The sequence below is a fragment of the Syngnathus scovelli genome, chromosome 17 (genome assembly GCF_024217435.2).
Source record: "Syngnathus scovelli strain Florida chromosome 17, RoL_Ssco_1.2, whole genome shotgun sequence".
In the NCBI taxonomy this organism is placed as follows: domain Eukaryota; kingdom Metazoa; phylum Chordata; class Actinopteri; order Syngnathiformes; family Syngnathidae; genus Syngnathus; species Syngnathus scovelli.
In genome coordinates this window covers 8,461,896-8,489,132 of record NC_090863.1, presented here as the reverse complement: position 1 = coordinate 8,489,132, position 27,237 = coordinate 8,461,896, and the positions used below count along the sequence as shown (strand labels likewise).

General features: G+C 42.1%; 1 protein-coding gene across 4 annotated transcripts in view; it reads left to right on the top strand.

Annotated features, from left to right (window-relative positions):
- LOC125985112 (collagen alpha-1(XI) chain) overlaps positions 1–27,237 on the top strand; it is a 47,952-nt gene that overhangs the window by 17,436 nt on the left and 3,279 nt on the right. For 3 of the 4 annotated variants that reach the window (XM_049747655.2, XM_049747653.2, XM_049747654.2), the window contains 54 exons: positions 318–482; positions 1,537–1,750; positions 2,063–2,225; positions 5,636–5,764; positions 7,782–7,871; positions 8,254–8,337; positions 9,186–9,482; positions 10,253–10,318; positions 10,873–10,914; positions 11,183–11,245; positions 12,126–12,200; positions 12,329–12,412; positions 13,019–13,075; positions 13,367–13,420; positions 13,653–13,706; positions 13,799–13,852; positions 13,913–13,966; positions 14,470–14,523; positions 14,602–14,646; positions 15,240–15,293; positions 15,383–15,427; positions 15,983–16,036; positions 16,877–16,921; positions 17,337–17,390; positions 17,489–17,533; positions 18,263–18,316; positions 18,399–18,443; positions 19,139–19,192; positions 19,276–19,383; positions 19,477–19,530; positions 19,775–19,828; positions 19,951–19,995; positions 20,173–20,226; positions 20,325–20,369; positions 20,528–20,581; positions 20,672–20,725; positions 20,889–20,942; positions 21,074–21,181; positions 21,269–21,358; positions 21,965–22,018; positions 22,652–22,759; positions 22,835–22,942; positions 23,152–23,205; positions 23,291–23,344; positions 24,462–24,569; positions 25,765–25,818; positions 25,894–25,947; positions 26,028–26,081; positions 26,163–26,216; positions 26,315–26,422; positions 26,506–26,559; positions 26,714–26,767; positions 26,843–26,896; positions 27,154–27,207. In XM_049747655.2, the coding sequence (XP_049603612.1) occupies positions 318–482; positions 1,537–1,750; positions 2,063–2,225; positions 5,636–5,764; positions 7,782–7,871; positions 8,254–8,337; positions 9,186–9,482; positions 10,253–10,318; positions 10,873–10,914; positions 11,183–11,245; positions 12,126–12,200; positions 12,329–12,412; positions 13,019–13,075; positions 13,367–13,420; positions 13,653–13,706; positions 13,799–13,852; positions 13,913–13,966; positions 14,470–14,523; positions 14,602–14,646; positions 15,240–15,293; positions 15,383–15,427; positions 15,983–16,036; positions 16,877–16,921; positions 17,337–17,390; positions 17,489–17,533; positions 18,263–18,316; positions 18,399–18,443; positions 19,139–19,192; positions 19,276–19,383; positions 19,477–19,530; positions 19,775–19,828; positions 19,951–19,995; positions 20,173–20,226; positions 20,325–20,369; positions 20,528–20,581; positions 20,672–20,725; positions 20,889–20,942; positions 21,074–21,181; positions 21,269–21,358; positions 21,965–22,018; positions 22,652–22,759; positions 22,835–22,942; positions 23,152–23,205; positions 23,291–23,344; positions 24,462–24,569; positions 25,765–25,818; positions 25,894–25,947; positions 26,028–26,081; positions 26,163–26,216; positions 26,315–26,422; positions 26,506–26,559; positions 26,714–26,767; positions 26,843–26,896; positions 27,154–27,207 (4,040 nt within the window). The remainder of the gene's footprint in view (positions 1–317; positions 483–1,536; positions 1,751–2,062; positions 2,226–5,635; positions 5,765–7,781; positions 7,872–8,253; positions 8,338–9,185; positions 9,483–10,252; positions 10,319–10,872; positions 10,915–11,182; positions 11,246–12,125; positions 12,201–12,328; positions 12,413–13,018; positions 13,076–13,366; positions 13,421–13,652; positions 13,707–13,798; positions 13,853–13,912; positions 13,967–14,469; positions 14,524–14,601; positions 14,647–15,239; positions 15,294–15,382; positions 15,428–15,982; positions 16,037–16,876; positions 16,922–17,336; positions 17,391–17,488; positions 17,534–18,262; positions 18,317–18,398; positions 18,444–19,138; positions 19,193–19,275; positions 19,384–19,476; positions 19,531–19,774; positions 19,829–19,950; positions 19,996–20,172; positions 20,227–20,324; positions 20,370–20,527; positions 20,582–20,671; positions 20,726–20,888; positions 20,943–21,073; positions 21,182–21,268; positions 21,359–21,964; positions 22,019–22,651; positions 22,760–22,834; positions 22,943–23,151; positions 23,206–23,290; positions 23,345–24,461; positions 24,570–25,764; positions 25,819–25,893; positions 25,948–26,027; positions 26,082–26,162; positions 26,217–26,314; positions 26,423–26,505; positions 26,560–26,713; positions 26,768–26,842; positions 26,897–27,153; positions 27,208–27,237) is intronic. The other variant, XM_049747656.2, reaches the window with a different exon arrangement.

The window sequence follows — 27,237 nt, the reverse complement described above, 5'->3', positions numbered from 1 at the left end:
ACCTCTGTTTCAAATGGGGCTTTCGTGGAGTGCGTGCGTGCGGAGTTGGCTCATGAAGGTTGTTTGATATAGCTCGTACTTTTTCTTCTAAAGACTCATTTTCATGTGGAAAATATGTGAAATGCTATGAATTTTTATCTTAAAAAATACTTTATTTTAGGGGAAAAATACAACTTTATTTTTTTAACATTGGTTTTCATCTTGGAAAAAAATGCACCTTTATTATGAATGTCACAATATGACTTTCGAAACTACGAATCAATATTTAAATTTCTATTGAATCGAATTGACTCATATCTTCTCTCCTGCCCTCACAGCCGAGCCAGTGGACGTGTTGAAGGCTTTGGACTTCAAGAGCTCGCCCGTAGGCGTGAAGAAGACACCCGGATTCTGCACAATGCGCCGTGGCTCCAAACCCGATATTGCGTACCGAGTAAGCAAGAACGCTCAGATCAGCGGTCCGACCAAGCAGCTCTTCCCAGGTAAACGTCGCTTCTTTCTGCGAAACAACACTTACAGTATCCAAATATTTTCCATTGAGTGCAGGTCCAGAATGATTTTACAAAGGATGATGCGGATCAACTTTTTTTTCCTAAAGACAAAAAAAACTCAAGTACTGTAGGTTAATGATAAAAAAAGCAGCATCTAGATAAATTCAGTTTTTTTTTTCTTGAAGAAGTGGGTATGAGTGAGCGTTTGTTCAATTGTATTTTTAGTGAAAAAAAAAACATCAAATTGTTTTAATAGAAAAAAGCTTTCCCACAAAGTCTCAATCAACGTCTGTTTGTCTTGTAAACAAAGAGCTACACCCGTTTTGTTTTATCCAATCATATGTGGAAAAGTGGCGACGCACTACTTGTAATTAAGTACAATGTAAACTGCCAGCGTCAATATAGCCTGCACCCTTCTCGACTTTAATTGCTGCCAGCTTCCACTTTGCTGTAGTTGGCAGACACTCCAAGACTGTCTGGCTCTTCTTTTTTTTTTTTTTTTTTTATGAGACACAGAAGGCTGCTGTGACGCATTGTGGGTCGGGGTGGGCAACCTGTGGCGCGTGTACCGCCGTAAGCGTCCTGTGAGGGCGACACACTTAATCAGAAATAAACAATCCCTCGAAAGTCGCTGCGGTAGATGCGAAAATTTCTCTGGCTGCATTCGTTTGGACGGTTTGGTTTTATGTGGCAAGAGAAAGACACTTGGCAAAGGCGGACGACACGGTTCGAGTCGCACTTTGATACGTAGCCTTGACACTAAGCTCTTTTGGCCATCACACTACACTACATGTTGATTTTTATCTTTCACACCAAGCTGAAGTAACTCGACTCTTTTGCCAAACTAAAGTCTTTCCTACCCTTATGCAAAGTAAAGTCCACACTTTCTACCAAAGTTGCATCCATGCTGAATAAAAATATCACTGAAAGAAATTTTACATTTTTGTAATAATGTTGGTCAAATTACAAAATTATAATTACGTATTAAGATAGCCAAACTATTTCTTCCATGTTATCTAACCTATCCCTGGGTGCCCTTTTCCAGGTGGAGTTTTCCCAGAAGACTTCTCCATCATGTTCACTGTCAAGCCCAAATCAGGCCTGCAGTCCTTCCTGCTGTCTGTATACAACCAGAAGGGCATTCAGCAGTTAGGCGTGGAAGTGGGCCGCTCGCCCATCTTCCTGTTCGAGGACCAGCACGGAAAGCCGGCCCCCGAGGAGTACCCCCTGTTCCGCTCCATTAACCTGGCTGACGGCAAGTGAGTGACTCAACACCGGCGGATGTGCGTTTTGCTGACAAATGACGTGAAAAAATAAAAGATGGCCATCATTGTCATAACGTCACGTACCGACAGACCTCTCAGTTCGTCCCTGACAGACCTCCATTTGTTTTGGCTCTAAACCGATAACTCGCCCTTGCCATAACTACACCGATTCAGTGGGCTTAAGTTTAATTTAGTAGGCTCAAGAATCTGTACCCAAAATCAAATTGACCCGTTTTGATTGAAGCTCCCATTTTAGGTGATTTCCAGGGTCTGTATGTGAATAATTGCCTGTGTTTTGGTCATTAGGTGGCATCGTGTGGCCATCAGCGTGGAGAAGAAGAGTGTCACCATGATTGTGGACTGTAAGAGAAAGGTGACAAAGACTCTGGCCAGGAGTGAGGATGCGAGCATCAACACGGAAGGCATCACCGTCTTTGGCACCAGGATCCTTGATGAGCAAGTCTTCGAGGTGACTAACTTCCAATATTAGTTTGAACCCCTTGTGTTCTGCGTTTTAAAAGGGCTTAACCCATCAAGTCGACAAAATTGATTTAATTTTAAAGTTGGTTGGGGGAAGATGTTTTTGGCCAAGTTTTTCCCATGGATGCTTTTGTGCTAAGCTAAATTCACCACTAGCAGCCTTCATGCTACTCATGCCAAGTCAAACTCAACGCTCCATCCATAACTAAACATGTCTTCCTAATTTAAAGTCAACACTTTGAACCTTTATTCTAAGCCAAACACGAGACTGGGTGATTTGCCAGACTTGTGCTAATGGGTCTTCATTCTACCTGTATTCAAAACTCAACTTTAGCCTTTACGCGAAACTAATCCCAACTCCAGCTAACTATATTTAGCTCTTTTAGCCTACTCTGTGCTCTGTTATACTTAGCAAGGCCAAGCTGGTTGTGACCTGAGTGGAAAATGTGACTTCAATGCTCAACGCTTTGATGTGTGATCTTGGAATGTCGGCTAAAATGAGGCAGCCATGGTTAGATGTCCTGACAGCGTTGATAAGGAAATATAGCATGGTTACGTGCGGCCATAAAAGCCGCGGTTGTGAATTAGTTTTATGAGGGAAAGAACGCTAGACTGGAAGCCACACTGAAGATTGTAATTAAGCTTCTTATGAGTCGAGCGGAGACGAGTGAACAAAAACACTTTCTCCAAGTCTTGACAATTCTTAGTTCACTGGAGATTTGTGTTTTTCCTAAATCACTTCATGCTAAATTATCTCAAACACTCCAAAATGCCCGTGAGAGTACAGATAAGCAGTTTGGAGAACGAATGGATGAATTAAAAGTAATTTCACTTAGCCTTTCTGCTAAATTAAGCAGACATTGAGGTGTTTTTTATTGAACACTATTAAGACATTGAAACATATGTTCTAATTACTTCCTGCTTAATGGCTGATTATTAACGTCCTGTGTTGTTGTATTGTCATTATTGAAGCATATGTTCGCATAATACAAACCATATGTTTGTTTGACTTCAGATTTTGTTGTGATTGTGCTACATTCAGCCCTCCTTGACACCTTCGGAACGTAACCAGATGTACTGAAAAATTGCATATGTTTATAATCAGAAAATACAAAGCCATTGGAAATAATGGAAAGTAAATTAATTCGTTCCAGCCTGAAATTATTGGACATTGTAAAACTTGTATTCACTAGTACAAGACTCAACTTTTAGCTTTCATGCTAATCTCATCTCAACTATTTCATCGCGACACTAAACACTGTGGTAGACCTCAGGACCAGGCCTCCTACTCTTAACTGCTGGCCTACTGGGTGTACTTAACCTTGATACTAACCCTAAACTCAACACTTATGGTCCTAGCACTCAATTAAACTCTTTTTACCTTCATGATGTAATAATCTTTGCACTAAGATATTATTTTAGCCTTTACGCTCACCTAGGTTGACATCTTTTCGACTCTTTTACATTGATGCTAAATAAGTTGAACACGTCGCGTCTTCATGTCAGCATACCTTCACGCTTAACTAAACTCTTACAGCCTTCATGCTAAGATCGACTCAGCAATTTCTTCTTTTACGCGGAGTTAAATTCCAACTATTTAATCTTAGTCCTGGGTGGCAGATGCAGACGTCTTGCAAGTGCAAGGAGAAGCTGGAATAATGATCAGCATGTGCTCACATTCCACAGCTGGTAGACACATATCCTCACCCAGCAGGTCTTCCAATTATGCAGCCTCTGTGCTCCCACTTTTTTATATTTAATACAGATGCTGCAGAGTCAGTTGTGTGTGAACTCCGTTAATTGTGTTTCGGTTTAGTTAAGCTCAAAGGCTTAAACTAGTTGCCTTTACTATGAAGGAAGGCCATTTTTCATTTAGCTGAGAACGAAATAAAAATTCATTTTAATTGCGAACGCGTTTAGGTTAGCATGAATGCTAAAAGAGTTGAGTTTAATATGAAAACCAGAAGTGTTAAGATGCCTAGCTACAATTCAAATGCAGTTTAGTATTATGGCTGCAAATCTATTGTACCTAATGTGATGTTATCCCACCTGTCCAGTTCAAAAAGCACTTTTTGCTCTTATCTCAGTAGACTTCTTCTGTCTTCGCCCGCCGCTACTTAAAGCCGCAGTCGGGCTGGGAATCTGGAGAGTGTTAGGCACACTTCCCTTGGCTAATTGTTGTCCTTGTGCTTTTTTCCCCTTCAAATTCCATCTGCGTGTGTTGTTCCACTCCCACAGTTCTTCATGTGCTATTGCAATAAGACAATAAGAAATAAAGCAAATTGCTCATATGGAGGAGAAGCGTAAGTAGCTGGATGGTGTGTCACCTCCTGGGCTGGACTCAATGTGGGACGTGATTGGTGTCAGGGGCAGGCCAGAGTGATGTCATCAGGGTGAGGAAGAGAGAGAGACAAAAAGACAGTCTGCCAATGTCAGAAGTTTCAGTTTGTGCCAGAATCAAGCTCTGTCGTCATATTTTTTTTTTCATAATTCTGCAGGCAATTTTCAAAGTGCCATTTCATACAAGTGCAAATTCAAGCTAATATCGATATCGAGACTTAAAAACAATAAAAGACGCAATTGAAGACAGGAAGTACATTTTGTGACGTAACCCTGTTCGCCGAATCTCGTGAGCGTCCCCGTAGCACCGACATTTCAACGTAAACATCCCACCACGTAGAATTAATAAACAAAGAATGGAGAATGTGGAGCGGATATGCGCACTAATAACAACAAAGACCAGACAAACAGACAAATAAGCACCCTGCTGCTCGGATTGTTGTTGCATCTTAGTCCACACTAAATCATTCGTGACAAAACTATCTCCAAGTATGAACGTATTTGTCGCAGCTTTCGGATTTATTTGTTACTTCATAAGTCTTTGTTGCTGCTCTTATTTTTTTTCCCGATTGTTACCCAGCACGGTTCCTTGTCAGTCAAAATGACACGAAACTAAAATCTAAAATAAATATTTTTAAACACTATTTTAGGACACTTACGACGCAATAAGCATTCATTCCAAATGTTTTTATTTGCTGATCGACTGGAAGCGGTCACATTCTTCACCGTGCCTTCGAGCGAGGCGTTTTGGCTGACGGCAGTGTTAGCGGTGCAGATGTAATTTCCTTTTCCAAACGCTCATGAAAACCAGACGTCCTGCGATAACTACAGACCTTGATTATTTATCTGCTGTGCACGGGGACTGGCAGCCTCGCTTGCAGATTGGCCTCAAGCCTTGATTAACGACCTTTTCTATCAGGAGGATTACGGCTTATCGTGCTCTACCACATCCTGCTTGTTGTGTTTTTATTGTCACCTTTTATGATCATCATTCAAGAAGAAGGTGCTGATTGTGAAAATGATATTTTGACTTACCTGACACTCTTTGTCATCGTCCAGGGTGACATCCAGCAGCTGCTGATTGTGGCAGACCCCCGGGCCGCCTATGACTACTGTGAACACTACAGCCCCGACTGTGAAACCCCCAACCACCAGGACACCCCCCAGGCCCAAGAACCTGAGGAAGAGGTCAGTAGAAAAAGGGAATACATGGAAAGTAGATATTTGTATACACTTTATATTTTGTCATTTGTAACTTTAATTTATAATAATTGGCTGGGAAGTCACAAGTTGCCTTAAAGGATCCAAAATCACGACAAATATTTCCTTGTCCATCAAAGTTTTTATCATTCTTTGTGTCTTCTCTAATGTGAGCCTCCATTGTCAGCTGACATTTTCCGTCAAGTATTTGACCAAATAACTGATGAACTCACGCTGGAAAATTTTCCTTGCCGCTGAGCTCGAACCAAACGCCGCTTTGCAGTGGCCCCGTGATTTATATCACTAATGAGTTCAGCAGGCTCGGCTACCCGAAATCCAACCTTTTTTCCTTTCCCCTATGCAGCAAGACTTCTAATACCTGGAAACGTTTTTTGTTTTTTCTCAATGCCGAGTTCAAGTATGGAAGAAGTGGCTGGAAAATGTTGCTTCATCATCATCAAGTTCACTCTGGTGGAGGCTGTCAAGCGAAGCGAGAGAGAGAGAGAGAGAGACAGTTTGGCTGCACGTATAGTTTATTCACCGTTGACGTTATAGCCGTAATGTTCCACGCAGTCCCCCTCCTCATAGCTTTTCAGACAGATTTACTCATTATGGACGTGTATGGAGACCTTTGTTTATCTTTTAAGTGAAGACCAACGCCAATAGTTTCCTTTTTACCTCATTCCCTGCCAGACCAGTTACAATGGAGCTTTGATGACCGTCAATGGCAGTGAACGAGTTGAAAAGTGCATCATCTATAGTTTATTCACCATTAAGAGTCACAAAGTTTCAAAAGCTTTGAACATATTTACTTGGTATGGATGCGTATGGAAAGCGCCAAGGAGCAACCGCCTTGACCCCGCCGTCGCTGTGCAGTTGTCAGCCACATGTGTGCGGCACAGGATGAAAGAGGAAACGGAGTGATACGGGAGTGCGTGTCCATATGTGTGCACGAGTGCGCATCCAATTCCAATTTCATCCAAGCCTCGCGGTGAAGCTCCCAGCCAAGCACTTCACTGTCGTAAATCCACGCCCCCACAACTCGCTCTATCAACCCCTCATGTCAGACTGTCTCGCCTGTCTGGCCGGGCCTCGGCTCCAAGTGTGACCTCCGGACGGATGTTTAGCCAACATTGCAGCTTTTATCGCTTTTTCACAATGTCAACAGTTGTCCATGGGACTAATATTAATCCGTGTAATGCGTATCAGGAATCGAGGCTTGCTAGGTCTCGCCATTGTTAAACTGTCAATAAATGTACGGCAGTTTTTGGCACAGGAAATTTTAGTCATATTTAACAGCATCAATCTTTTTTTTTTTTTGGCAAAATGCAATTTTTCTTCTTTTTTTAGCGAAGTGCAGCTTTTTTTAAGCGTGTCATTAACTTGAAGTTAGTGTAAACGTTTTCTGAATTGGTGCTTAGGATAGCACCAATTCCCACATTTTATGCGAATCAGAGAAACTTGTACCCATATCCTGTGCGGTTTGTCCTGGGTGGCTCGACTTTAACCCAGTAAATAAATAGCAACATTATATCCCTTTAGCTGATTATTTTGCCCTGCATTCATGTGGGTAATTTTCGAGCCCAGGCCGCACGTTTATTTAGCGCTATAAGTCATTTAGTGGCTGCTATTTGTTCCTGTAATTTTGCCTTTTCCCACCATGAGTCAGGATTGCACACTGACTTTAATGGAGCCCCATTAATGAATGCGTCTGGCTAACTTTGACATTCAGACCTTACGTATAGCAACATGTCACGGTTTGACCGCATAATAACTTGTTTGGAAGCAAACAAGATTTGTTGTTATTTTTATCCATATATATTATTTCTGTTCATATGGATGTGATTTATTTATTTTTTGAACATGTTATTTCTAAAATAACATGCTTGCTTTCTTTTGCCATGTAAATACTGTACAATATGACATTGTGCTGGTTTATTTACATGACGGCATCGATGGATTGACTGCACCCCTTTCCTGTCTATTTCTTCTTCCCCTTTTACAGTACACTAACTATGATTATGGTGAGTTCTATGACTACAGCGAAGGAGTACTCACCACCGAACCCGCCCCAACGGAAGGCGCCAAGACCGAGGTACCGCCGCGACTAATACCGTTTTCATGGCAGCCATTGTCATGAATAACTAATCTGTCCAAGCTTGGGTTCTTGTCTATCGTTTGTCTGTATATATTTTCCTCTTTGATTTATTTATTTTTTGTCCAGTTTGAAATTTTCCAAGTTTTATTTGGGTGTTAATTAGGCTAAGACTTAAATAGTTATGCAGTAAAATATTCACAAGACGGCACAAGTATTAAAAGAAAATCTGAAGTTCAAGCTTTCTTTAGCCTTAGAGCTGCAGTTAAAAGGTTTTAAAAAGCGTACATACTATTGTTATTTTTTAGGGTATAATTTGACCAATTTGGCTGCTATTAATTTGCTATATCGCTAAGTTTTATTTTTGCGCTAATCATTTCAGACCCTCGTAGACGGCGACTACTTCACCGACTACGACTACAGCATTGTGGATGGAAGTCAGCCTGAAACTCCCACGGCGGGCCAGGTAATTATTTATTTATTTTTTTAAATGTCAAGTCAGTGTGTAAGAATGGGTGGAATAAGTTATTAATTCCAGTGTCGAATAAGTCGTCAATTCCAGTGTCATTAAATTATTCAAGACCTACTATTATATTCCACATTCATCAGCTGTCTTGGTGCGAGCATCCATTTTCTGAAACGTTTTACAAATTTTAATGATCATTGTTGGTGGTCAAAAGCCTTATTTGGTCAAAATAAAGAAGCCGCATATGCTACTGTTTTTCCCCACGACGAATGACGTCGTAAAGATGGCCACAGCAGGAAATCGTTGTCATAGTTATGTCAAGCATAACCAATGGAAAACTGGTCGGCAGACAGATAAGTCATCCCTCCCCTTTCCGTAATTCTGACACATCCAGAATTTGGCAACCTTAATTTGCGCTTAATCGTTACAAACATAAATAATATCCTAATGAGGAACATTTGAGGGTTAAATTGGAACAACATGGCCATTTGTTTTCCTTGAACCACATTGTCCGCTCGATGCATGGTAGCATTAAAATCAAAATTGAAACAAACTTTTGTGCGACGGAAAAGCTACTGAACTCATTTCTGTTAATTTTTAAATAATCCAATAGGGTTTTGGCCAAGGAAAAAAACAGTTAATTGTTTTATGGCGAGTCCGCAAACTTTGCTGCCACGTTCAGATATGGATTCTATTGCACAAAATATCCAGCAGAATTTCATTCCAGTCCTAAAAATAGCCATTTTAATTCAAAACGTCAGACTGTCTGTGCCATTTCAGACATGTGTTCTTTGGGAATAAACATGCCTTCTAAATGTCTGCCTTTTCCCTTCTCCCTTCCATCCCAGACAAATGAAGAGGCAAACGTGGATGATTACATCACCGGCGTGGAACAGGTCGGCGCGGACCCCACCCCCGGTGTCGAAACAGTCGCCCCCGTGGACACCAATGACAATGTGGACGCTGCCACCAACACACACGTATTCAGGGAATACGACCTGAATGAGGGAGAGGAGACCCAGGAGACGCCCTACGACTACGGCGACTATGGCGACTACGGCACTCAAACCGAAACCCACAAATCTACAGGCGAGGAAGACTTCGGTACTGGTGTTCCGGCGGAAACCGACTTCAGAACGAGCGGCGTAAGTAATGACGATGGAGGTGTGGTGGTGGGAACGTAGCGGGTTCCAAACGATGTCGGGTTGTAACTTGAAGCGTCTTGTTTGAAACCCTAGCTCTGGCTCAAAACCTTACCTCTCTCTGGAACCCTAAAGTTAAGACCCTAAACCCTGGCTTGAAATCCTACCTATTGGATACTACCAATTTGTGCAAGCGTGAAAGAAAATGAATCAAACAATTGAAATTAAGAATGTCTACTGTAGTTTAGCCATGGCCCTGTATGAGATGAAGATTTCCTAAGGCAGGACTTGACAAACCTCAGGGGTTAATCACCAACAAGCTTTTAGCACTCTCTGTCCGGGCTACATTCCCAACACACCGCAAAAGTCCTCAATGACTTTCTCAAATTGCTGGACACTGTTCTTCTTTTGGGGCCTTGGGAATGCCTCTCATGTGAAGTCATTGTATGAATAGTGTCAGGTAACCACCCCTGTAGTTGGGGTCGTGTTTTTTTTTTTTTTTTTTTTTTAATGTCTAGTAAGGAAGCTTACTAAATAGGGGTCCAAATTATAGCCTCTGGCTGTATTATTCCTGAGGTTTATTTTTCCAAGCCAGCAGCAGCGAGCTACCTTAATCTTCAAGAACAGTAGTCAGCAGTCTGCGGCGCTTTTCTTAGCACTTTTATCGCTATGTCCTGCTGGTCGCCAGTCTCGCCTTTTCACGTTTTTTTTCCTCCCCATAACATAAACGTGCTTGGCAGTGTTTAAGAAAAGGCTTCCCCTCATGTCCACAGGTGGGAGGAAGTCAAAGTTACCTGGGTGAGAAAGGAGAGAAAGGTGAACCTGCCATCATTGAGCCCGTAAGTTGTTTATTAACTCCTCAATAATCATCCCGGTTGTCTATGTATTCATTTTAGTCCAAATGTGAAAAATAGACATTATTGCTAATCAGTATGATTTTGTCCCAATGCTACAATTAGCTCATGGCTAATGGCCTTTGTCCCTCTCCCATTGAATGTGTCTAAAGATTAACAATGTGTCTAATTGATACTACAATACCGACTTGGCTGTCAAACACATGAACTTTTCGACAGCTAATCTGTCAAGTGGCTGCTAATTTGCTAACAAATAGAATGTAGACAGAGTCTGAGATTTAGTGACGATTTTAAGCGTATGCGCTATAAGCGACTTTTTCCGCACTATATAAGCCTAATATTAAGTGAAATGCTAGCTCGTCCCGTACCATCTGCATTGAAACCCGTCCAAACAAATTGACCACACACACGCATAACCGTCGATGAAATACTGCGTGTAGCAATACGTAAACTCCTCGACCTCAAACCCGCAGCAGCCGTCTGTTATTTGTAACGCTACTGTATTATCTACTCTTTTTCTTTTTTTTTTCTCTTTTCAGGGTATGCTTATAGAAGGACCCCAAGGATCCCCCGGCCAAGCAGTGAGTATCACGTTTTCTCCTGTCTGCCTTGCACACATGGAGAACAGCTAAAAAAGGGGGATAAAAGAGAGGGGGGGGCTTTATGGAAAGAGCGTCAGTGGTGGAGTATAATGAGAGTTGGGGGGGGTTGTTGTATTTTGAGGTCTTTTTGAAGCCATCTTTGCTTCTGTCGTTGTTGGCTGATACACCATGAGTGCTGGATGGGCCGACTGTGGTGAGCTTTGGGATATAATGAACTCAAAGTATGCATTTGTGGTTTTTTTTTCAGGGTGTTCCGGGTACCCCAGGACTGCCAGGTCCCCCAGGACCTCATGGAGATCCCGGTCCAAGGGTGAGTTGAGGGACAGCACTTTTAAAACGCATTTTTACACTCATATTGGCGTGATTTTCAGTCTTTTACTAGTATAAATCACTTTTTTTTTCAAGAAAACTGTTTTTTGGGAGAAACAAAGAAGTATCTTTTTCGAGAAGAAAAATGAAGGATTGTCCATTAAAGCCATTTGTCCTTGACGATTAATTAATTAATCATTTTAAATTAAAAAAAACATGTAAAAAAAAAATCTAATTACTATCCCCAAAAAGAAAATCCTTTTTAAAAAAAAAAAAAGTATATATATTGAAGAAAAGCGAAAGAAAAAGAAAGTGAACTCACTGACATGATGTGGTGATCCCTCTGGATTTAAAGTTCCTCCCCTCCCGTCACTTCCTCCCATGGGAAACCCGTCTTGCCCAGGGGGATTAGACCTGACTCCTTCCTGTACTCCCATGGTTTTCTGTGGCATAGTACTCCGTCTGGACGCATTATCATCATCGTCACTATAAACCCTCTTTTAACGTCACTTTCCAAGATGTTGGAGGGCTTCACTGATCTGGTTTCTCTTGAGGATTCACAGTAGCCTCCATTGCTCTATTAAATCACATCCAGTTACAATTAGACAAGTCTCTTTTTTCTTGCAAGGAATATGCAACATCCCCTGATTCAAATCTTGAAGCTTTATTGGCTATAAAGATTTTTTTTCCCACTATTTATTTTCAAAACATGCTCTTACGGAAGAGCACTAGTCACTTCCAATTCACCCCTTTGGGAAACTCTTTATTGCTGTTACAAATAAATACAAATATTAGATTGAATCGGGTGATCAAATTTTGGGTGGGCTCAACAAAACGTACCGTTAAAATGTATGTGAAAGTCACTTATTGTCATTCCACAGGGTCTTCCAGGACGACCTGGAATTCCAGGTTCAGACGGTGTCCCGGGGCCTGCAGGTACCGTTCTGATGCTTCCAGTAAGTTGTACCACTTTATGCACCGGAACAGTTGGCTGTCCCTCAATTTGCACTTTCCATTGTTGTCAGGCACTGCTTAATTTTGGATTTTTTTGAGTTGCGTCACCCTTTTTCATTGTGATCAACAGTTCCGAGCAGGAGGAGAGGCACATAAAGGACCCGTCGTGACGGCGCAAGAGGCTCAGGCTCAAGCCATCCTTTCCCAGGCTAGGGTAAGTCATCACTGCTACTGAACCTCTTTACATAACAGTTAAAATGGATTTTACATTCCCATTATTTTTTTTTCCATGCACTTGACACAATCAGCAGGAATTATTCTCTCACCTGGAAGCCGAAAAAGGGAATAATATTGCCTCGCGAGGGTGGAGTAGGACATGGATCGCTTCCCTTAGCAAATTAGCTCCATTTTAGTCCGTTAGGCTGCAAATGTTCCACACATTATTGGCTTTGGAGCTAAAGCACTGAGGAAAAAAATTTTTTAACCACTTTGGAAATTTTAATCTTCATTTGAATTATTTTCAGACACCTGTTGGTGCAGCTAGTGACTCGTGCAGTAGACTGGGAGTCTTTAATTACTCAACTGCAGAAGCTACCGCCATCCGTCAGGGACGAAGGCCAACTCTCAGCTTTACAGATGCCACATCTTCCGAGTTGTAAAAATGCATTGAAGAATTTGGTCTATTCTTGGACATGAAAGATTTTTCTCAAAGGCTACATATACTGAAACATCAATTCCGTGAGAAAGTCTGCAAATGTGCCCACAAGTGCGATGCGGGCGAGCAGTGGTTTTACATGTCTCTTTGATTCTCCCCCCCCAGCTGGCCATGAGAGGTCCTCCAGGGCCAGCGGGCATGGCGGGACGGTCCGGTCCTGTGGTGAGTCCCTTTTCAAACTCCACATCTTGTCTGTTGATCCCACACCACACATGAGGTCATGAGTGCTACGCATATATCATCACACACACCCATACATGTGGAAGTCACTGGGCGGCTGAGGTCATACAGTCATCTCTAGTTTAGTCTCGGTCCAAATGTGTCTCACACGCCTGACCGACCCCTCCCTTTCTGTCTTACATTGTAAACGCCTGATTCAGGATCTACTGCATTTCCTGTTCAGCCACTGCATACATCCAAAACATTTCACTCATTAAATTTGTTTTTCAACAGGGCGGTCCCGGTGCTCCCGGTCTTAAAGGGGACGGCGGAGATAACGGACCACAGGTGAGATTTATTTATGTATTTATTTTTTCAGTCTGAACACAATTGTAATTGCCCTAAAAAAAACTTTCCTAACCTATACAAAAATCTTAAATTTGCCCTAACAATTCTGAAATTTGACTCATAATTTCCAATATCGATTTGATCAAAATGACAAAGCCTTCTATTTAACTTGTTTAATTTGGGGTGTTTGCCTGGAACTAGACCAGATATTTATTATCTGTTTGCTCCGTAGGGCCCCAGAGGTCTTCAGGGTCCTACCGGTCCCCCGGGAAAGGCAGGAAAGAGAGTGAGTCAAGCTTGGATAAATGGAAACCGTTTAGTCCATAAGAATGTATCGTTGACTCATTTTTGCAATGCGGCTTGTGTGTGCTCCTCCAGGGCCGTAATGGAGCTGACGGTTCACGAGGAATGCCAGGAGAGCCTGGAACCAAGGTAACGTGATTCGTCGTTGCAGGCGTTGATGCACCTGTTGTGACCTCACTGCGTTTCCAGGGTGACCGAGGTTTCGACGGCCTTCCCGGTCTCCCCGGAGAGAAGGGCCATCGGGTGAGTACCACGTTTTAGTTTTTTGGATAAGCTGGATACTGAGCACCACATTCACAATTCACACTTATGGATAATGTAGTCTTCAATCTACTTAAGATGCATGTTTTGAGAAACTGCATCTGATCCATATCAGATGTTGGTTCCAAAGTGTTGTGATGTTGTTGGACCCATTTTTTTTTTTGGGGGAAAGAGGCTTGGGCGGCGGACGTGGAAGAGTCCTTTAGAGGGAGTATTTCCAGACGTCAGTGCCATCCAATAAGGTGTAATTAAAGGACGTATAGAGGACATGTAAATACAGGGAGGCATATTCTCCCAATGTGGTCACCCGTGCTTTAGATTCAAGTCTTTGCATCGTTTGGTAATTGCCTAGTCATCAGCTGTTTTTTTTTCTTCCTCGGCCACAGCTGTGAGCCTGCCACTCCCCCCCACACACACACCCGCACATATCACCACCACCTTCCACCATGCTTAGTGAACTTCTCTTTGACATGTCTCTTCTCCAGGGGGAGCACGGTCCGACAGGGCCTCCAGGAGCTCCAGGAGAAGACGGCCCAAGAGTGAGTCAACGGCACATCCCCTCCAATTCCTTCTTTTTGTTTCCATGCCAGTAACCCCCCCTCTCGTTGCCTCCACAGGGGGAAGACGGCCAGGTTGGACAGAGAGGTGTGGCTGGAGAGGGCGTAAGTGGATTTATTGCCTTCTGAAACGAAAATGTGGCACTATAACTTCGACACGCAGTAGCAAATCAAGCTGTCAAACGCACCGTCTCGGTCGGGAAAACTAAAAACAATGTCTGTGAGAAACAGAAAGGCTCATGCTGTGTGCGGCATGACAGCGCTCACGCACAAACACACACTTACACAAACTTAAGTCTCCAAATTGAGATGGTTTCATTGAGATTGTAATACCCGTATTGACCACACGAGGGCAGTGTTTGAGCACAGTGGTCCCAATTCCCACGTTTGTTTTCTTCACTATTTTATCAAAAATTAAAAGCTCTACGGGGTAATTGATGATCTTTTTTTATTCACTATTTTGTTTACTCAAACTGTCTTTCAATACAATATTTTTTATTACACAAAACGCTTTTCTTTTTCGCTGTTTTACTCCGTTTGTTTCTTTTTTGTGTACTCGATACTTAATATTATTTACTGTTTGACTCAATTCTCTTTACGGTTCTCTACTATTTCTACTATTAATTACTGCTGGTACTCATGGTGGTCTTTACTATTCTATTTAACGTCGAGCACTTTTCTTTTGTTTCGCCACACAGGGTCCTCGAGGTTTGCTCGGCCCCAGAGGTTCGGCGGGTCCCGCAGGACAGCGCGTACGTACACCGCACGTTCACGCTATATTATCGTGCTTGCCTTGCTCTCTGGCGAAGAGCTCTAACCTATTACTCCTTTCCCCTTGCAGGGTATTCCTGGACTTGACGGTCAAGCGGGTCCCAAAGGAAATATGGTGAGAACCATGTTTTTTTTTTTTGCATTAATTTTTTATTTTATTCTTCGTTTTACTACAAAGAGCCAAGATGAGGACAGTTTTTTTTAGGGTCTTACCAGGAAAATGGATTGGGGTGGGGTCATGGGTCAAGAAGTCCATGCGTGGTTACTGAGTCATAGACATGAAGATATTCATAAAGCCAACATGTTATTTGGTTAATCTCCATGAGGCCTCATTGTCCTCACACATGGATGCTTCGTTAGTCTTCTTTTCCTTCAAGGTTGTCATGACTTGTTTATACAAATCTGGGAACATCTAAAGCAGTCTTCCCCTCTGGGAGGCCTTTTCTGTCTGTGTGTGGTTTGTGACACATTTGAAAGTGGTCATCCACTCTCAGAAGTTACAGAAATAAACACTGTAACTATTAGACACCTCAGTGTGAAATTGAAACACAATGATGGGACTGCACAAAATACTTTTCTCTGCGTTTCAATGAAACGCAGATATTGTATTGTTTTGCAAACAACAAAATCACATCAAATATTAACGACATGCTCCTCGGTGTACTTCTAGGGTGTACAAGGAGAGCCAGGTCCTCCCGGACAGCAGGGATTCTCTGGACCTCATGTAAGTCCTCCATTCAGCCGTCTATTTGTCAGCGTGCTCTGTTTTCTAACTCAACATGCTGACTTCCTGCCTTAAATTCTACCCTTTGCTATTTCTTGATTCTCCTCTTCAGACGTCTGTTTTCCCCATCCAACGTCTGCCCGAACACTTTGCGCTCTTATCTCCTCCCCTTTTTTTAGCCTGAGAAATTCACACGAGTCGTTGACTTTGGTTCACTTCTCAGGAGGAATAGCAATAATGTCCTTGATTCGATTGGGCTTGTTTAATGATCCCAGTGGCAGGAAATCCCAATAAAATTTGTTTATGTCTCATTAACTCTCATATGAACAATTAGAATTGTTGTTTAGTTTCTTACATCACATTGTTCCGTGAGAGAATTCATTGAAAGAAAATTAACTTGGGTCAGAAAGGCCTATACATTTGAATATCATATAAACATAATATAAATAGACCAATAAATTCAACATGGAATATTTTTCAATTGTACAATTATTAATTATGAACAGACTTATGTGGTGTTCTTTTATATATACTATACTATAAACTATTTGTTCTGGGGGTGGAGACGGGATGTCAAATATGTTCTTGAATGCTTATTCTCAGGGATAGAATCCTCGGGAGTAAAATCAAACGACTTAAAGAAATAATCATAAAAGTCCATTTGCATGGGCGGCTGAGCGCGTCTGAATAAACACTGCTAAAGTGCTTCCAATGTGGAAGCAATGAAACAGGCAAAAATAAGCTAATTAAAACTGGCAACAGACTTGACAGGTGCTTTTTTTTTTTGGGACGTTGTGTTAACGCCCATTCTCTCTTTCTCTCTCTCGCTTTCTTTTTCAGGGTCTCATTGGGCCTCAAGGTCCGATCGGGCCTCCTGGTGAAAAAGTGAGTATTGCCTTTCTTCTGCCTAAAAAGTCCATTTGGACTTAAAAGCGTTTCAGCAGATGTGCTGCTGTGGAAGAAAGCTTCAAGAGATTGTCCTTGTCTGACTCTGCGTACTTCTCATTTGACAACTTTAAATTTAAAGCCATAGAATTACATGCAGTATATATATGTTAGTAGAGCCTCTAAGATGGGTTTTGTAAGAATTAAAGTAAATTCTTTTTCCGCAAATTACAAACATTACTACTTTCCTATTCCCTATTATTATGTTTTTGGCTCATTGGCACATACTACAGATACTTTTCTTATACGGTATTTCTAATATACAATAATTGATTAGGTAATTTTACAAAGTCCAAGATGATTTTGATGTTCTTCCTGTATTTTATGCATCTCTCCATTCATCATGTGAATGTAGGGACCTCAAGGTAAACAAGGTTTGGCCGGCCTTGGTGGTGCCGATGGACCTCCTGTAAGTAAAGTCCCTTCTCACTCTGTTAAAAATGGTAACAACTATTATTATATCCAACTAAGCAAGTGTTTTTTTGTTTTTTTTGTTTTTTTTTTTAGGGTCACCCAGGCAAAGAGGGTCCTCCAGGAGAAAAAGGAGCAGCTGTAAGTGATATTTGGACTTGGTACCATACCAAAATAATTATGGATTGTGGTGTTTTTATGCAAAAAAAAGTTCACCAATTACTTTCTTAGGCTTACACCCCAGGAAGTTTGATTTTAAATATGTAAAATGGCAATTCAATTTTTATTTTATAGATTTTTAATATGAATTTAAAGTTTATACATTTTGAAAATACATACAACTTTTCATCCGATTCCTTATTTGATCTTTTTATTTTGAATTCACAGTAATCATTATCAAAGAAATCCAATTTCAGCCAAGTGGCAGCAATGTCAATTGACAGAATTACTTGGATTCTTTCAAATAGTCACTTGTTGCCAGGCAGAATTCAAAGGGCGTATTTATTTCTGCCCAATAAAAATAATCCAGTCAACTGACTAAACTATTTGGTTGACAACTTGGGGCAGAGAATTCCTCAGCCCACACAAACTGGAAAAGGGAAAGGCAGCGTTCAGTGACAAAAAATAGCAGTTAGCTTTTCACTGCAGCTAAATATAACAGCCTTTTTTTAGCATGCTGCCATCTGTTGGATTTAGTGCTACATTGCCCAACTCGTCCTTATTACATATACATGAATTTCACCTAACTTGCTCATTGTCTACTATTTAGTTCTGCTTCTTGTCAGTTTTTCCACATGTGTAACTTGTTACATACTTCTGTGAACTCAATGGAAATATATCAAATTAACTTGATTTTTTCCTGGTCCTTAGGGTTTCCCCGGACCAATGGGATCCATCGGCTACCCCGGCCCTCGAGGCGTCAAAGTGAGCGCTCATCACATTTTGGACAAAACTGATAAATACATACAGTAAGTTCAAATGTAACGGTATTTGTGGTTTCCTCCAGGGAGCAGAGGGAATCCGAGGCCTAAAAGGTAGCAGAGGAGAAAAGGTAAACATACAGGAGATTGTATTTAACCAAAACAAAAAATCCCCCCCCCCCCCCCCCCTCTTTATTTTTACAAATTGTCACATAAATGTGACAATTTGGAATGTGCATATTGAATTACAAATATGATTATTATTTATGATAATTACATTGTTTTGAGGAGACAATATTAATGGTCTCCCTAATCAACGATAACTGAACGATTTAGTTTGTTTTTGCAACATTACGTTAATATTTTCAAAACCTTACAGTATGTTTTTATATTTATTTATGATATTTCATTATATTAATGCATACTCCTTTAAATAATTTCATGTCATTTATATTTTCAAAATATTTTTGCTGATATTGTTTCATTTATCATTCATTTCAATCATCACTGTTCATTTATTAAAAGTTTAACTTACAGAATGTTTATTACCTTAACGTTTTAAATTTTCCTAAATCTCATTAACTCTTACTGTACGTTCTTGTTCATCCCCACGGAAAATAAAGGTTCAGAAACACGATGCTGCACTTTTTTTCCCAAACACCAGATGTCAATAGAGGAACAGAGATATTGTGGTTTAGCTGTTTTAATCCAAATCGCCACTAGAGGTCACTGTTGGCTATTAGGCGTGCTTCCTGTGTTCATGTTCATTGTGCTCTCAACAAACTATACACCATCATCAATATATTGATTGATATCTTCCATCTAGGGAGAAGATGGCTTCCCTGGCTTCAAAGGCGACATGGGCCTGAAGGGCGACAAGGTGATTTTTTTTTCCCCCCCAATGCTGTCAAGTAGGAAGTCTCAAAGTAAATACTAATGAGAGTTTGTTTTGGGGGCTTTCAGGGTGAGGGGGGTGTAACCGGACCCCGAGGTGAGGATGGCCCAGAGGGCCCCAAGGGTACATCAGGACCCAATGGTGATTCCGGTCCCATCGGTCCAGCCGGAGAAAAGGTCAAGCATCCAATCACGCATCACGATCGAGGTCCAAATGAAAGTTGACTTTGTTTTAAAGATTTTTTTTGTTTTTGTTCCTTTGTCCTTCAGGGAAAGCTTGGAGTGCCCGGCTTGCCCGGATACCCCGGAAGACAAGGTTCCAAAGTAAGTGCGCTTTATTATTTCATAACATTACCTAATTGGGTGGAAATTAACATTTGACCAGACATACATTTAATTTGTGTTTAGATTGTGAATGAATTTGAATTATCTTGTGTCATTCATTCTTTTTTTTATTGCTAACATGTTTCAAGTGGATTTTCCATTGTTTAAAACACCATGTGTACCTTCTGAGCTCTTTTTTTGACCTGTGCGGTTTTTCAATTTGCTCTTTGTATTTTTCTCGCAGGGCTCCAATGGCTTCCCCGGTTTTGCCGGCGCCAATGGCGAGAAAGGCGCAAGGGTCAGTTTTGTTTGATGCTCAAGACCAGCTTACAGCTAATTTATTTGTTGAACACTTCGATTGATATGAAATTATATATAAACATATTGTTATGCTTTGTTGTTGTTTGCGTCTCTGTTTAGGGAGTTGCTGGCAAATCCGGACCTCGAGGCCAACGTGGCCCAACGGTAGGCAATTTCATGCATCTGAATCATGAATCATTTATGCTGCCCAAACATCAATAACAGTGGTGGTTTTTGAAAGGGGATCAAATTGCTTAGTGGACACTACGCATTCATTTTTGACATATTTTCAACGCTATATTTAGTTCCTCCGATGATGACAGTAGGTGCAATTGTGTTTAGGGTCCACGTGGAGGGCGTGGTGCCAGAGGACCTACAGGAAAACCAGGAGCAAAGGTGCTAAGCCAGTTCAATTGTTGACTGTGTGATTTAGTCTAAATGTGATTTTTAATTGCAGGAAGTTGACAATGTGTTATCTTTTTGTTCTCCCGCAGGGCACCTCAGGCAGTGATGGACCCTCAGGACCACCCGGAGAGAGGGTTAGTGTTACACTTTCTATTTATTTGTATTTTGGTCCAGAAAGTGGCGCTGCTTTCATCATTTATTTTATTTTATGATTTAAAAAATAATGTCTCATGTTGTAATTGAATTGCATTTTTTATTTTTTTTGTTTACCAACCACTTTTTCTTATTAAAGGGTCCTCAAGGACCACAAGGACCTGTAGGCTTCCCCGGACCAAAGGGACCCAATGTAAGGAATTGCATTCATTGTTGTTATTATTTTATAGTTTTTGTTATTCATTTCTGATGTTGTCTATTTGACCGTCCATCCTACTCGTAGGGCCCCGCAGGAAAAGACGGTCTGCCAGGTCACCCAGGACAGAGAGGAGAGACGGTCAGTTAATCCTAATCCTTCTGAATTCCCAATTGACCTTTTGCTAAAGTACATCCCAGGAAATGCTGACTAACCAGAGCAATATTTTATCTCGTACACCAGCTAAGATAATAATTTAGCATGACGACTTTGAATAAAACTGAGCTGTTTCTTTCCCTTTTAGGGCTTCCAAGGAAAGACCGGACCACCAGGACCAGGAGGCGTGGTTGGACCACAAGTATGTCCTTGTTGTGAGATACGTACTATAAAATCTGCACCAATAGCAGGAAAAAGTAGAAGGAAACATTTTGAAATGTTGAATGAAATGTGTACCAGTACTAACTGAATAACTTTGCTGTTGGTTGTCAGGGTCCAACCGGAGAGACTGGACCTAGTGGAGAGCGAGGACACCCTGGTTCCCCAGGCCCACCTGGAGAGCAAGGTTTGCCAGGCGCTGCTGGAAAAGAGGGTGGAAAGGTAAATAAACACTTTTCATTATTTAAAAAAAAAAAAAAAAAAAGGTGTTTTGTTTGGATTATCACATGACTTCACCTCTCTCTACAGGGAGATCCAGGTCCTCAGGGGCCCAGCGGTAAGCCGGGTCCTGCAGGTCTTCGTGGCTTCCAGGGAACAAGGGGTCTTCCAGGAGCCATGGTAAGAATTATTCACTGACATGTAAAAACATACAAACTTAATTGACTTTTTTTAAATTGCCATACAAGTGCAAAAAATAAGCACTTATAAAAATTATTTGTTACTTTCATGTATTCTCTAATGTAGCTAAGCAAAATATTAGGAACACACACATGTACCCATACAGTATATCGTTTCTGAAACTAATGCAGAGCAGCACTATATGAGGCCATGATTCTTTTTCAAAAATGTTTGCGTGTGGAATCTTCTGCTCGCTCGGCATCCTTCATGCCCACCGGTACTGTCTGAGGCCCGCGAATGAGTTACGGTAATAAAAGCCCTTTATTGCCTTTTGCCTCATGCCTCCCGATATGCAGCAGAGGCGATTACACAGCACTTGCTGCCGAGCCAAGAAGCCAAACTTCCATCCTGAAATAAATGGATCCAAAGTTCTAAAACTTTTTATCTAAATGAACCTCAAACAAACACTTCGAAGACTTACTGTCTTTTCAGAGATTGATTTTTGAGGCTTTTATGTATTTTTGAATTTTCATAATTCAGCATCACCCATCATCAACACATTTTTTGTGGGACTGACACCAACATCTCCTTTCTGTGTGCTCTCAGGGTCCAGGTGGCTTAAAGGGAGGAGAAGGGCCCCAGGGCGTCTCCGGCCCCATCGTAAGTAATTTGCACCGTTTACATGATTCTTGTGTGTAGTGTTGATTCTAATTCCAAATGGAATGTTGGGGAAAGATGGTTTCTTTGGTTTGTTCCTCGAAAAGGACACCCTCCCCATTAGTAGTCACGCTCAGATTAATAAGTGTCTCTTAAAAGCCTCTGAGGCGGCTGAATGGTGAGAAAGCGGACTGACATTTCGTCAGCTCGTTAAACGCGGTCTTCCTTCAATTATACCATTAAAAGCGCCTCTCCAGCGTCACGGCATCAGATGACGGCCCATTTGCCGAGATGAAAAGATCATCTGTGAGTGCGCGCCATGAGGCACTTAGCTAAAATTGCTGGGAATATTTTGGGACGGCGAAGGCGAGACATTGACTTCCTGCCGCTGTCGGAAACGTCAGCGAGTGTGATTACAACATCAACTGCTCGAGTCCTTTTACTTTGACGGCAAGTTTAGCTTGCGGCATATCATCATTTGGACCAAATACACCAGCTTTGCCTTCATGCCATCAATAGTGAGACACATCCAAGTACTCCATTTTCTCGCTACCATGATTTGCCACTTGAATAAAACGCATCTACGTCTCAAAGTAGGAATCATTCTCGTTGTGACCGGCATGTTGAATGTGACAGGGTTCCCCAGGTGAGCGAGGCGCGGCCGGCCCCGGAGGTCCCATCGGACAGACGGGACGCAACGGCCCCCAAGGACCACCAGGAGCTGCTGGTGAAAAGGGAGCTCCTGTAAGTCGCTTTCCCCCACCATATCATTCTCGTAAGGGATCATATCCTCCATTTCATCTGTCTTTTATGTGTTAGGGAGAAAAAGGTCCCATGGGTCCCGCTGGCCGCGATGGCATCCAAGGTCCCGTCGGTCTTCCCGGTTCAGGCGGACCTCAGGGCCCACCCGGAGAGGACGGTGACAAGGTGGGTGTAAAGTAGTCCTCGTCACGTACGCCGCAATCAATTAAGTGCAAAAACTCACTTCAAGGTTGTTGTGGAGGCCAATTAAATTGGAATCTCTGGAGAAATATTTACCTAGCCAGCCGCGGTCATGGTGACTTTGAAAAGTATATTTTAAAGATGGTGGATAGATTCAGGAAAGTGAGCTCTGCTGCTTTTGTGTCGTCCCGCAGGGAGAGGTTGGCGGACCTGGACAGAAGGGAGGCAAAGGAGACAAGGGTGAACTTGTAAGTCCCTCGCTTTTGTATAAAATTTGCTTGAAAATATAAGGATGTGTCATTGTCCTCAACTCTCTAACTGCTCTTCCAACAGGGTCCACCAGGCCCCAGTGGTCTTCAGGGCGTGATCGGCGCTCCTGGTCCAGCTGTGAGTACCACATCCTGTTCTGATACAGAAAAAATCTTGGCCACAAAATGGACCCCCAAAGAATCAGTGAATAGGCAAAATCTGCTTGAAAATCAGAAGAAAAAAAAAAAATCCTAGCGCCAGACTAATTGCTAAGTCGTGGATGGAGAAATTCAGTGCAAGTGTAAATTAGCACGTATTTAGAAAATTCTGCAATTAATGAAAGACTCACTTGATTATGCAATCCCCTCTTTTGAAGACCCAATTGAATACAAACAATCAAAAAGTTACTTTTGCATAACAAATCCTATTAGAATTGCATCCATTGATTTCAGAGTTTTGTCCCACACCCAAGAAACTTTTTAATGAGCCGCGCTGACATTGTTATCATAAAAATAACACAGATGCACATCAGCATGCCGAAGCTGTCAATCTCGTGCTGGCGGGGGAGAAAAAACGCCTCAGCACATTTAATGTCGGCGAGCCGCCAAACACGCTCGCCAGCGCGTCCGCCTCATTAACGTGAAGGCTTTCGGCAATAGGGGATGACCCAAAGGGAGGGGTGAGCATACAAGCGGCACGATTTAGTGGCCAAAAGTCGGCCTCTGTGAGGGGCGAAATTGACAAAAATAAACACGAGGAGAGACTGGCCGAGAGCAGGTAGCACGGCTGAGCTGAACGAACATTGATTTGTCCGTTCAAATCAACATCGTCCGCGCTCCATTTGCTGTGCTGCTGCAAGAACGCTGTTGATTATTATTCGGAGAGTTTAACAAGATTCTTACTAAGGTCAGGCCAAGTAGTTTTAGAGATAAGATATTTTTTCCTTGTACGTTTTTGGGTGGGCAGCATCCAGTAATTGTAGGAGAAACATTTGCAACTTTAGTAGAATAAAGTTATTTTGTGTTATTTTGTTATTTTATCCATTTTTTGCCATTTATAAAGTTACCAAAAAAAAAAATCTCATTTTTGGAGGACTTTTTTCTAGAGTAAAGATGTAGTTTTACGACTTTTTTACAATTTCTCGTTAAGGGAACCATCCGCCCTGATTGAACATATTTCTGCATTGTAATGTACTTATTGGCCCTCCCCTCGACTCTGTAACCTTGAATATGTCTCTTGTTTCGGCCTCGTGTAGGGCAGCGATGGCGAAGCCGGCCCCCGAGGACAACAGGGAATGTTTGGCCAGAAAGGAGACGAAGGATCCAGAGGCTTCCCCGGTCTTCCGGGACCCATCGGACTACAGGTAACCTTGATCATCGTTTGTTTCCTGAGCACAAATGACTTCTCGCAAACGACATTTCATCTCATTTACATTTACATGACTTTGGAACAAAAACCTGCATCATTTATTCATGAAGTCCTGGCTCCTGGTTAAATAATGTTTGTTTCCCCTCCTGTTTCCCTCTGCTTAGAATACTGCAGGCTGTTACAAATCAATCAGCGCTAAGGTAGCGCCTGGCGTCTTGCCAAACTGTTGTTAGGGCCGTAGTTTATTTTACACACGGAAAACATTTCTCTTCCACAATAACAGTACAGGGTTACCTTATAACTGGCTACCTAGCTTGTTGCTAGCGCGAGAAGCGAACACAAGTAGACTTTGTTCATTTTGCAATCACAAAAAAGTGACAATTAAATTAAACAAAAAATATATTTTTGGATGTAATAAGGTTATCTTTGTGGGATTAACATGTCTGTATGTCTTTTATTTCATAAGGGATTATTGATTATTATACATTATGTTACAGAACTAAAGCTGTACAAAGATGAAGCAGGCTCACCTCTCGCAAAGGACATTTCTATGAAAAGAAACTTGAATATTTCAAAGTTCATTACCTCCATACCCGGCATGCCCCCGCCGGCCAGCCGGACAGTGGGGCCTAATAACATCGTTATTCAGCCTAATTGACTTTTAATAGGGCCTCCTGCACTCCTCTGATCTCCCCTCTTTTAATTAAGAATGAATGCCCTTCAGTAGATGTCCACTCAACTCAGAGCACGGCGCTAATGATTTTTTCACTGTGGGCTGTGAATAAATAAATGATTTTTTTTCTCATGTAGCTGAATATTTGGTGCAGGATGTGGAGAGGGTGGATGTATCAAAGACAGAGAAGCATTTGTAAACAAACACTTTAGAGGTTTTCCAAAGAATGCATCTTTCTAATCCATTAGTGCGTCAATGTCGTTATTTATCGACCCGCACGCTATAAGATGCATTTGACTGTCCGTGCTCGCCAAACTCAGGAATGAAACCTCAGGTTATTATGATTGAGCCTCTTAGATAAGAAAATCTGCAAAATCATTCTGTTAATATTGCTTGTTTCTTAGCAGGATTTAAAGTCACTGGTTGCTTTTTAGGAAAATAGTCGCCAGAAGGGTCAAAACTGTGATTTTTTTTATTGCCCTACACTTCTCTAACAAACGACTCTCACCTCTTCCAGGGTTTGCCCGGCCCTCCAGGCGAGAAGGGAGAGAACGGAGACGTTGGAGCCATGGTGAGTGTTTGAGAATTCAATGCATTTTTCTATTTCATAATAATAATAATGATGTCAATGGCTGTCTTTTAACAGGGTCCTCCTGGACCACCAGGCCCTCGTGGCCCCCAGGGACCAGGTGGAGCCACTGTAAGTTTGTTTTCTCTGTTGTAAATCTCAACACTTTTATTGCTCTTATTGCTTCACTGTAAAGTATGCTACATCCACAGGGAGCTCAAGGCCCCTCCGGTGGAATTGGAGGACCAGGAGCTGTCGGTGAGAAGGTGAGCAGGTTTTCCACGTATTGTATTATATCGTGAGGGTGTACAATCCAATAAGACAAATTCTTGCTTTTCGTTCAACAGGGAGAAACTGGAGAGGCCGGCAACCCAGGACCACACGGAGAGCCAGGTTCAGTCGTAAGTCCTTTCCACACCAAATTCGAATGTCATCTGAGATATTGTAAATGGTGTTGAAGTATCAGTATGACCCTTTGGTGTGTGTTTTTCTTGTATAGGGCCTCCGAGGAGAGACCGGAGAGAAGGGAGAAGCTGGACCTCCTGGAGCTGCAGGACCCGCCGGGGCCCGCGGACCACCTGGAGATGATGGTCCCAAGGGTAACGCTGTATGTGCAACTTGTTCGACATCACCACATCAATAATTTTTCCAAGTTAAAATGCTGAGTCATTTTTTCCACTGTTTCTGCAGGGCCCTGCTGGCTTCCCAGGAGATCCTGGTCCCCCTGGTGAGCCCGGTGCCGCTGTAAGTATTAAATAATTTCTAATTTATCCGTAATAATCTAGGCGGTAGTGTTTGCTTAAGCACCAATGTCGTCACGACTCATTATTCTGCACCATATATTTTGCGGAGCAAGACATTTGCACTGATTTGAATGTTTGGAAAATGTCTCATTTAGGGCCTTGACGGTTTAGGAGGTGACAAGGGAGACGATGGGGAGGCCGGTCAACAGGTATGTTGTGACATGACTGAAGATAGATTATCAACTTGTTACAGTAGGTTACAATTTTTTTCTTACTCTATTTAGGGTCCCCCAGGTCCTTCTGGCGAGGCCGGCGTACCAGGACCTCCTGGCAAACGGGTGAGGAGACAATTTTAAAAATAGGCCATGTCGAATTTCAATGTGTGCCAATGCGTGCACATGTTTGATGATGGCCCCTAATAGCACATGACGACACAAGCGTGCTGATGACCTGAGGCAGTTTGGACAGCTTTTAGCTTTTAGCATGTTTAGAACATAATGGGAAATCTCTTTCAAGGTCACCGCTCGCACGAGCCGGCATTGGATTAAATGACAGCGGCATCAATAATTGTGTGTGTGTGTTTGTCCCCCTGAAGGGACCCATTGGACCAGCAGGACAGGAAGGACGACAAGGGGAGAAGGGATCCAAGGTAAAATGTGGATTTAAGAGCAAAATAAAT